The sequence below is a fragment of the Labeo rohita genome, chromosome 22 (assembly GCF_022985175.1).
Source record: "Labeo rohita strain BAU-BD-2019 chromosome 22, IGBB_LRoh.1.0, whole genome shotgun sequence".
NCBI lineage: Eukaryota > Metazoa > Chordata > Actinopteri > Cypriniformes > Cyprinidae > Labeo > Labeo rohita.
Genome location: NC_066890.1, coordinates 30,965,670 through 30,976,990, shown reverse-complemented (window position 1 = coordinate 30,976,990; position 11,321 = coordinate 30,965,670). Strand labels below are relative to the sequence as shown.

General features: G+C 34.7%; 1 protein-coding gene across 1 annotated transcript; it reads right to left on the bottom strand.

The window, feature by feature from the left end:
• Positions 1 to 69: 69 nt before the first annotated feature.
• Positions 70 to 6,517, bottom strand: si:ch211-212d10.2 (uncharacterized protein LOC557710 homolog). Its single transcript, XM_051095304.1, has 3 exons — positions 6,182 to 6,517; positions 3,096 to 3,211; positions 70 to 892 (listed from the first exon to the last, which is right to left on the bottom strand). Exons 1-3 carry the CDS (start codon positions 6,351 to 6,353, stop codon positions 794 to 796), a joined length of 387 nt encoding a protein of 128 aa, XP_050951261.1. The 5' UTR covers positions 6,354 to 6,517; the 3' UTR covers positions 70 to 793.
• Between the last annotated feature and the right edge of the window lie 4,804 nt (positions 6,518 to 11,321).

The following is an 11,321-nucleotide window of genomic DNA, read 5'->3' as shown; positions in this document are numbered from 1 at the left end:
TAACCACAGTTATGAGATATTTTGCATTTTTTGATCATTTGTCATTACAAAACTACTGTCCAAGTTGTCAAAGTCAATGTTTGAGCATTGCATATATCTTTTTTGCATTAACTTTTATTTTATAAAGGTAGGATAATCTCACAAATACTGATGTTAATTAAATATAGGGTTTGTTCAAAATAGGACTATGTTTGTTTTTGTTTTTTTCAAACAAAGACATCATGGAAACATAAGATTAAGTGAGTCAACCCAGTAATTAATGGAATTCTCAAAAGTCACTTAACTTTTTCCCTGCGGTGAAAGTCATTTCTACTTGACACTCAAGCAAGGTATAATTATGGAAAGTTACAATTGCAAACATTAATTCCGGCCCTAGAGAGAAACCCATTAACATCTCTGGAGCGCTAACGATTGTGAATCAAAAACTATGACTAATCAAACCGCTGAAATATACGGCTGATGAAACAAACTGTCTGTGACCTCATTTGCCCTGAGTTCAATCAATCTTGCATATAAATTTTGCCAACTTACATTTCAAGATATTCATAGCAATTCAAATAATGTAAATGTCAGAAAACAACGTTTATTTTAGTGTCATATGAAGTAACAACATTAAAGAACAATTTATCTTTGATTTGTAGTGTATATATACAAATTGTCACAAATGTTAACAACTGCTCCATTGGGAACAGGAAAGTTTATTCAACTAAAATTCTGCATCCTTTTCAAATATGACCAGATCCAAGCAGATGTTTTAGTTTGAGGGAACGAAACACTGCCATAACCAAGAACCTCAGTTCTCCTTGACCTGGCCGAAAGGTTGTAACGAGAGCTCGCTTTTGTGCTTGACGTATACATTGCCGTCCTCCGATTTCACTTCATAAACTTGTTGCTAAAAAAAAGAAAAGGAAAAAAACTTTACATTACGAAGAATAGAACTAAGCACGCCTGCAATGCACCCGACTCTCTATTTTTGCTTGGACAGCTGTAAAAGCCTACAGCTAGGAAGGAACTTTGATATACGAGCATGGTAGATGTTAACCGGTGGTGGGAATAGTGTCTAATTACTGAACATTTCAAGGTGTCGAGCCCCCCCAGGATGGCTGTCGTAATTATGGATTGTTTTACAGACTCTTTGCCTTTTACTGATTGGCCCGAGCTCACTGTCACGTCCAACCACCCTATTATTTATATTCCCAGCAAGAGAGAACAAATTTCATCTGTTTATTAAAAAAGCAGATGTTTGGCTAAATTGAAACGTGCCGAAATGAGGGCAGTTTAATTCCTAGGAACGAGACTTTCCAAATGTCTGTCTGTTTGGCAGAACCTACTTCTGTACGAATCTGTTGATGTGCAATCCATTACTGCGTGAGATAATGTTTGGTGCCATACCGAGTTAACGTGACGGCACAACAAATGTGGTTTTAATACGAAAATACAAGTGTTTTTCAGGGACGCTGAATCATCGACTGAATCACTGGCTAGCTCATCTGGTTGCCTACTGCTCCTTAACTGCTGAGTAATGAAATTTGTTGTATACCTTGATATTTTAAGAGGAACTTAAATTAAAGATGTATGTAAGATTATAACATTCACTTTTATTGAAAGCAGGATGGATCTTCTATCAAAACACAATCATGTCTTTCATCTGATTTAATTTTAAGGAATTGTCCGGATTTAATATCAACAAGGCTTATTTAACCGCATTTATTATATGATGTCAGGAACCACAGAAATAAATTCAATTCATCCCTTAGTTTTAAAAAATGATGTAACAGAGCTGGGTTTAAATGCCAAAATTTGACGCTCATATTTTTGTTAAAGCACTTAGATTAAATCTTCCTTTAAAGGAGAAGTCCACTTCCAGAACAACAATTTACAAATAATTTACTCACCCCCTTGTCATCCACAATGCTAATGTCTTTCTTTCTTCAGTCGTAAAGAAATTATGTTTTTTGAGGAAAACATTTCAGCATTTTTCCCCATATAATGGACTGATATGGTGCCCCGATTTTGAACTTCCAAAATGCAGTTAAAATGCGGCTCCAAATGATCCCAAATGCGGTTGTAAATGATCCCAGCCGAGGAAGAACGGTCTTATCTAGCATAACAATCGGTTATTTCAATAAAAATAATACCATTTATATACTTTTTAATGTCAAACGCTCGTCTTGTCCAACTCTGCCTGGAGTTTTTCGACATACCCTAACAGTCTTGAGCCAGAATACACAGTTCAAGGACTGCAAGGCAAGATGAGCGTTTGAGAATAAAAAGTATTTAATTAAAGACAACAATCTGACAAATTACACACTTAATTCCATGTTAGCACAACATCACCTCTCTTCTTGAAGGCCTTCGTACATCTTCAGAACACAAATTAAGATATTTTTGATGAAATCCAAGAGCTTTCTGACTCTCCAAATACAGCAACGCAGCTACGCATTCATGGCCAAGAAAAGTAGCAAGGGCATTGTTGAAATAGTCCATTCGACTATTTTATGAAGCTACGAGAATACTTTTTGTATGCAAAGAAAACAAACACCCTGGGTGAGCAGCACATGGTACTTTTGTGAACCCGCGTTGAAGACTGACACAGAAGAGAAGAAACTGTTGAGTAAAGTCATTGTTTTTGTTTTCTTTGTGCGCAAAAAGTATTCTCATAGTTTCATTAAATTAAGGTTGAACCACTGATGTCACACGGACTATTGTCCTAACATTTTGGCCCTTGAACGTGTGTCAGTTGCATTGCTGTCTATGCAGGGTGAGAAATCTCTCGGATTTCATCAAAAATATCTTCATTTGTGTTCCGAAGATGAACGAAGCTCTTACAGGTTTGGAACGACATGAGGGTGAGTAATTAATGACAGAATTTTCACTGACTGAAGTAAGCCTTTTAAGTACTATCTCTGGCTAAAAACCAAAGCGTGCACTTTAATGTTTACCGGCTGGCTGTCCTAATTTATCCCCATTGTAAGTGATTTTTGCCAATGAAATGATTTTCTGAGATAATCATCAATATGCCACCAATGTTGTCGTTATGCTTACCTTGTACTAAACCTGAAACGTGTTAAAATGTCAAACAAAACGTGTCTCACCTGTAAACCTGTGCTTGATTTCCCCGTTTTGAGATTGAAGTCATAGTCATGCCAAGGACAGAAAACCTGAAGAACACCATCGGCCTCCTCGATGTCTCCATCACACAGCGGACCCCCTGAAAGTCAAACCATTACACTTCATTTAACACCTAAACCTATTAGTCTGACAGAATGAGAGAAAACTTACAAAACTGACTTTTACCTACATCAAAACAGAAACAAAACAAGGGCGTCGTTAGGGCTAATCATTCGGGGCTCGAGCCCTGAAAGATTTTTCTTTAGCCCCGAATGTTTTGCCACCGTATGATTTCCAATGAATTCACGGAATTTGTCATAGTTTGAATGAATTAATCATAGGTCGGTCGTTACACTTTAAACAAATCGCAATGTGGGCTAGTATCTGTACATATTACGCCGCAAAAATACCATTTAAATTATGAATCCTGCCTGTTCTGCGTGTCTCTTCATGAATGAATGGTGCAGACGCAGGCGCGGTTTTCTTTACTACACACAAGCACGCGTGACGCTCTCTGTGATTTCAGTGTCTGCCAAAAAAAAAAAAAAATGCATGAACAACATCTCCAGAACTGCTCTGAGAGTACTTCGTGAGCAGTTCACTGGTTCATTCGAGTAAACCAGGGTTATATACTCACAGAAATGTAAAGGTATTTCACGTAAACCTGTCAAAATAAAAGTTCGATTTAGCTTGTATAGACATTGTGGCAGAAATACATTACTATCATTCAGTCGAATGTATGTTCCTTACAGTACTACTACTACTACTGCTGAAAAATTAATAAAAATTTGCTACACAATATTTCTTCCATCTTTTAAATTTTATTAGTGCATTCCCTTTATTTGCCAAAAATAAAATGTAATTTTCATGAATTAAAAGATAAATTAATATTTTATGCCATACCAGAAGATTTAAATACACAACACATCATTTCATAAGGCTGTTGTAGAAATAATTAAAAGCTGTTTTATGCATTTAAATAAATAGACATGCTAAAACAAATTTGGTAACAATAAAATATAAGGTGAGAAAAAATAAAACACTTCATAGGGCGATAAACATAACTTAATTTTTGATAAACTGACGTTAAATTGTATAAGTTTCATTGTTTTAATTAATTAGGCATGTTTTTGATTAATACAATTAAATATACCCATTAAAAAAAAACGAATTTAGAAAAAAATAAATAAAATGGAATTTAAAAAAAAAAGAAAGAAAATTGGGCCCTGTTTTTGCATGCAAATATATATTTTTAAATGTATTAGTTTATTTGTGTAATATTTTTTTGTAAAGTTATAATTTTGTGATAATACTTTGATATGTTTGCTATTTGCAGTGATTACTATTTACTATTTTTTCATAGTGTAACAATGTTGTTTTGTGCCACTGCTTTGGCAAAGTATCTGTCAAATGAACTAAAATATGACTTTGCTCACACGATGAGTTCATGATCCAATGTTTTCAGAGTATCAGAAGAGGGTTGAGTCAGATCATCAACCTTTTTTCTTTGTTCATTTTGCACACTGAACATGGGTTAACTTATAGCTCTTATTTTTGAACTCTCAAAGTGCACCACATTAATGAATTTAAGTTTAAAATATATTCAGTTTTCTCCTGGGGAGCATTCCAGGTTCACCCACTTGTGTCTAACAAAATCTTACGTAATTATGATGTGAGCTTCCATCCACCACGACTAGCCCCTGATGTTTTCAAATCCTAGAAACGCCCCCTGAAACAAAACACGACCCTATACCCAGCAAGCAATTTTTGGTCTAAAAAACGTATATTAGCCGTTGAAACACAGCCCAGACGTCTAGGCTAAAATAAGGATGTCATTGGGCTGTCAGTGAAAATTTAATAGACGTCTAAACATAGCCCTAGAATAGACTATAAATACATACACTACCGTTCAAACGTTTGGGGTCAGTACATTTTTATTGTTTCTTTTTTTTTTTTTTAAGAAATTAATACTTTTATTCACCAAGGATGTATTAAGTTAATAATTAAAAGTTTATTAAAAGTTAATAATAAATAATTTACATTCTTATAAAATATTTATATTTTGAATAAACACTGTACTTTGTAAACTTGTTATTCATGAAAGAATCCTGCAAAAAAAAAAAAAAAAAAAATCACAGGTTCCAAAAAATATTTGGCAGCACAACTGTTGATATTATCCAACATTGATCATTCTAATAATAAATCCGCATATTAGAATGATTTCTGAAGGATCATGTGACACTTAAGACTGGAGTAACAGCTGATAAAAATTCAGCTTTTCATCACAGAAATAAATTCTATTTTAAAGTATGTTAAAATAAAATACTTTATTTTATATTGTAAAAACATTTTGCAATATTACTGTTTTTTTCCTATATTTTTAATCAAATAAATGCAGCCTTGATGAGCATAAGAGACTTCTTTAAAGACTATTACAAGTCTTACTGACCCCAAACTTTTGAACGGTAGTGTATGTATATAGAAATATATAGAAATATAGAAATAAAACCAAAACACCTTGTAAACGCTGTTGACTTTGCTTACATGATGAAATATCATACATCTCACAGGTATTTTGCCAAAAAATGACATGTAACTAAATTCAAGATTATTTGGTCTAGAAGTGGGTTACAAATAGCCGGACTATATCGGGTCTATAGTTAAACCAGACGTTGAAATGACGACTATTGCTTGCTGGGTAACTACTACAAAACTGTGGTAACATCTTATTTGCCGTCACTGCGATCAATAATAATCATTACCATCCTTATCATTTAATAAAAATCAAAGAAAACCCCTCTAATAACGTTTGTAGGTGATTACGTATCAAAAAAGTTTTGAAAGTACAAACCGAATCGTATTAACTGACATTTAGGCGGAAACTACGGTTGCCATGGTGATTTAATGAAAGGGCGCGTAGAGAATGAGGCAAAACATCTCACAACAGAAGCACATCTGCCATTTCTGTTATTGTTTCTAGCTAGCTGCTAGCTAAAGTAGCTTTGCGCTATTCTAACGCTTTATTAATTGATATACATCTAATACTGTGTGAGATAATTCATTGTCATACCCGAATGAGCGCAGCGAGCGTCCATCGCGAAGAATTCACCGTTTACACGAAACAGACAAACATCCGCGTCGCGTCCATCAGACGAATAGATCAGTCTGCATTGTTTCTTGGCCAGCTCAGACACAGGGCCTATTAGCCTCCAGGAAACACTCTCATCTTCTGGAGAAGTCATAGAGGTGGGTTAAACCGGGGCATTAACGTGTTGTTTTTCTTGTTTTATCTAAACACGATCAATTTCACCTCACTGACAGTCGCCACTCTCACTGGGTTGTCGCTTCTTGGAGGCTGTAACTGCACTTTGTCACCGAAGGGGGGTCTCCAAAGACCCGTCTAAGAAGACTGGGAAAACGACCACCGTGTTATAATTTGTAGACATTTCTGTGCAAATACCGATAATCAGTTTTGATTTTAAATAGTTTAAACATGTTTTAAACGTTTACACTAATCAATGTAATTAGGAAAAGGTGCGTTGAGATTATGCAGACTGATTATAAAAAATAAGGTGCTTCCATGGTTCTGGTAGTACTTAAGATATTGAGGATAACGAAGCAAATTAAAAACAAGCCTACAATGTCTGGTTTATAACAATAAACATAACTCAAAACCAAAGAATAAAGCTCTTAGTGATTACAGCAACAAACAAAAAGAAAAACAGATCAAGTTATTTCACAGTGGTGTCTTAGCTGTGATGTCCACCTTTGTGTTACGCACTCAGCTATAGTCTCAATCAACTATGTGTCACTCATTTTTGTCTTTATTATTCATAATCAGCAGCTTATTAAATCAGATTAGTTCCATAAGCATAATCAGCCACGCACCAAAATGTGCATCACTTTAGACAACGCAATGCTTTGTTCTCCGGAATTTTTTTTTTTTTTAATTCATGCTGATATAGTGCAGGTTGCGTTTACGTTAATGCGAGTTGCTTGCTGGATGCGATGTGGCTGAACATCTGGTCGAGCACTATGGAAAAAGGGGCAAGGCCAGTGTCCAAAAAGCTTTGTACTCTCCCATTCCGCGCTCTGATCTTTAATAGTGAGCGAGCTGAATAGACCTGCTTAGATGAGAGAACCATTCTGAACCCATGCTAAGACAGCTACACGCAGCACAGCATGAGCATTAAATGTAGGCTAACAGGCTCTCTGGTCAATTACATCCAAGCGCTAGACAAACACTCGAAGCCTATTTATCATTAAAGGAGGACTTTACATTGTCGTTCTCCTCAAATGAAGAATTTTTATAACCCAGTTGAGCCATGCTGTAAGTGGGATTGTTTTAGTGTTTTATCTGCTAATTTAAAAAAATCAATTATTGAATGATGTATATTTAAATTTCAAGTAGAATGTGGACATTGTCCTGCAATCTGACTGTCCATGAGCTGCAGAAGCCTAGTTTTGATGAACTGAATTGTAAAAATATGAGTTATCTGAGTAGAAATAAGCAACTGAAATACAGCTGAAGTCAAAAGTTTACATACACCTTGCAAAATCTGCAAAATGTTAATTATTTTACCAAAATAAGAGGGATTATACAAAATGCATGCTATTTTTTTATTTAGCACTGATCTGAATAAGATATTTCACATAAAAGATATTAACATATAGTCCACAAGAGAACATAATAAAAATGATCCCATTCAAAAGTTTACATACACTTGATTCTTGTTACTTGAATGATCCACAGCTGTTTTTTTTGTTGTTGTTGTTGTTGTTGTTTGTTTAGTGATAGTTGTTCATGAGCCCCTTGTTTGTCTTGAACAGTTAAACTGTCCGCTGTCCACAAATTCTATGGTTCTTCAGCATTTTTGTTAATTTGAACCCTTTCCAACAATGACTGTATGATTTTGAGATCCATCTTTTCACACTGAGGACAACTGAGGGACTCATATGCAACTATTACAGAAGGTTCAAACGCTCACTGATGCTCCAGAAGGAAAAACAATGCATTAAGAGCTGGGGGTGAAAACTTTTTAACAGAATGAAGTGTATGTTTTTCTTATTTTGCGTAAATATCATATTTTTTTCATTTAGTACTGCCCTTCAGAAGCTACAATAGATACTTACTTGTTTCCCAGAAGACAAAATAAGTTGAATTTACCCTGATCTTCACATTCAATTTCCCCTGGGAAACATGTAAGTATCTATTGTAGCTTCTAAAGGGCAGTACTAAATGAAAATAATATGATATTTAAGCCAAATAAGAAAAATGGACACTTCATTCTGTTCAAAAGTTTTCACCCCCCGACACTTAATGCATTGTGTTTCCTTTTGGAGCATCTGTGAGCGTTTGAACCTTCTGTAATAGTTGCATATGAGTCCCTCAGTTGTCCTCAATGTGAAAAGATAGATCTCAAAATCAAACAGTCATTGTTGAAAAGGATTCAAATACACAAAAATGCTGAAAATCCTAAGAATTTGTGGGACCTGAAGGATTTTTCTGAAGAACAGTGGGCGGTTTAACTGTTCAGGACAAACAACGGACTCACGAACAACTATTACTAAACAACAACAACAACAAAAACACAGCTGTGGCTTATTCAGGTAACAGCACAGTATTAGTACAGGGGTTGGACAGTGAAACTGAAACACCTGGGTTTAGACCACAATTAGTATGGTGTTTGGCCTCCTTTTGCAGCCAATACAGCATTATTTCATCTTGGGAATGACAAATACAAGTCCTGCACAGTAGCCAGAAGGATTTTGAGCCATTCCTTTCGCAGAACAGTGGCCAGGTCAATATGTTGGTGTATGAAAACATTTCCTGACTCGCTCCTCCAAAACACCCCAAAGTGGCTCAATAATATTCAGATCTGGTGACTGTGCAGGCCATGGGAGATGTTTAACTTTACTTTCATGTTCATCAAATCACTCTTGTCACCAGTCTTGCTGTGTGTATTGGTGCATTATCATCCTAATACACGGCACCACCTTCAGGGTACAATGTTTGAGCTATTGGGTGCACAGTCAACCTTCACACTCTGCTCTTATTGGTGGAATGTGCGATCAGTAAAGACTGGCCACCAGGCTGCATAAATATAGCCATGAAACCTCCAACACTATATTGGCCAGTGTTTCAGTTTCATTGTCCAACCCCTGTAAATGGTTGCTGTCAGAATGAGAGACCAAACATCTTATAAAAACATCACAGCAATTCACACGACTTACATCCACGCAGCCCATCATTTATTGTGTTTTGAAGCGAAAAGCTCCATTTGTAAGAAACAAATCCATCATTTCCAAGACTTTCTTAACTTTAGCTATTGCTTCTGGCTAAAATATGAGGAGAGAAATATGCCCAGATCAAGCATTGTTTATAAGCAAAAACATCTCTAAACAAATATGTTGGTGGATTTTGATGTGAGAGAACAACAGGGAATGTACTTTTTCATTGGAGGAAGCATTGTTATTGACTAGAAGCGACAGTTTAAAGTTAACAATGATGAATTTGTTTCTTACAAACATGCCGCTTTTAACTTCACAAGATGTATTGAGGATTTCATCTTTAACCTAAAAAGTTGAAAAGAACATCATGTCCATATCCATTTGTCAAGTATTGCGAAAGCTCAAAACAATGCAGTTTACTGCCTTAAATGAGGATTGTTTCTGATTGTATTTAACACAATTATTTGTTGCCCAGAATTTCCATTGTTTGAAACAAACCAGACAAGGAACTTGCACCAGCCTTCTGGCACGCACACAGACTCGGTACGAGTAGAGTTTTCCGTGCTTGGTACAGTTTCACACAGTGACTCATTCTGTGCCCGCACCACTTCAAGAACTGAACTCAAATCACTGTAATTCTGTGTGAGAGAATATTTTTTTGGCATGTTGCTCGAAATATTCGCCCTTAATGTTTAGTTACACAGTGAGCTATATCTAAAAAATATAGGTTTGCACAGGCTCAAAATGTGACTGCAGCATGACGTCATTTGTCAAATGAATGTTCCCAGTGCAGCTTACTGTCAGTCTTAATATTTCAGTCATACAAAGCTGTTGGCCTCCATTTAAACAGAAACAAGTTCAAACTCATTCACAGTCAAAAATGACATCATCCTTCATAAAGGTCGACTCTGAATATGCACATAACCTGTAATACTTTTCTAAATTAGACATTCAAAGGTCTGCATTTATTAATACTTTCCTTCACTTAAAAATCAACATTGTATAAAATTCTATACTTTATGTTTATGTAATGATATCTACACTCTGGCGGCCAAAAGTTTGGTAAAATAACAATTTTAAAAATGAAAGAAATCTCTTATGTGCACTAAATGCATTTATTAGTTTAAATATACCGTAAAAACAGTAATATTGTAAATATTATCACAATTTAAAATATATACACTACCAGTCAAAAGTTTTTGAACAGTAAGTTTTTTTTTTTTGTTTTATACAGAAGTCTCAGCCTGCATTTATTTGATCCAAAATACAGCAAAAGCAGTAATATTGTGAAACATTTTTAGTATTTAGAACAACTGCTTTACATTTTTATTTTAAAATGTAATTTATTCCTGTGATCAAAGCTAAATTTTCAGCATTATTACTCCAGTCTTCAGTGTCACATGATCCTTCAGAAATCATTCTAATATGCTGATTTGCTGTTTAAAAAACATTTTATTATTATTATTATCATCAATATTTAAAACAGTTTTTTTCAGGATTCTTTGATGAATAGAAAGATCCCAAGATCAACATTTATCTGAAATAAAAAGCTTTTGTAACATTATACGTTAAACCATTCAAAAGCTTGGAGTGAGTATTTTTTATTGGAAAGAAATTATAGAAATGAATACTTTTATTTAGCAAGGATGCTTTCATTTTACCCAAAAAAAGTGATGATAAAGACATTTATAATGTTACAAAAGATTTCTATTTCAGATAAATGCTGTTCTTATGAACTTTCTATTCATCAAAACCTGAAAAAAATGTACTTGGCTGTTTTCAACATAGTAATAATAATAAATGTTTTTAAAACAGCAAATCAGAATATTAGAATGATTTCTAAAGGAGCGTGTGACTGTAATGATGCTAAAAATTCAGCTTTGAAATCACAGGAATAAATTACATTTTTAAAATATAATCAAATAAAAAACAGTCATTTTAAATAGTAAAAATATTTCAAAATTTTACTGTTTTTGCTG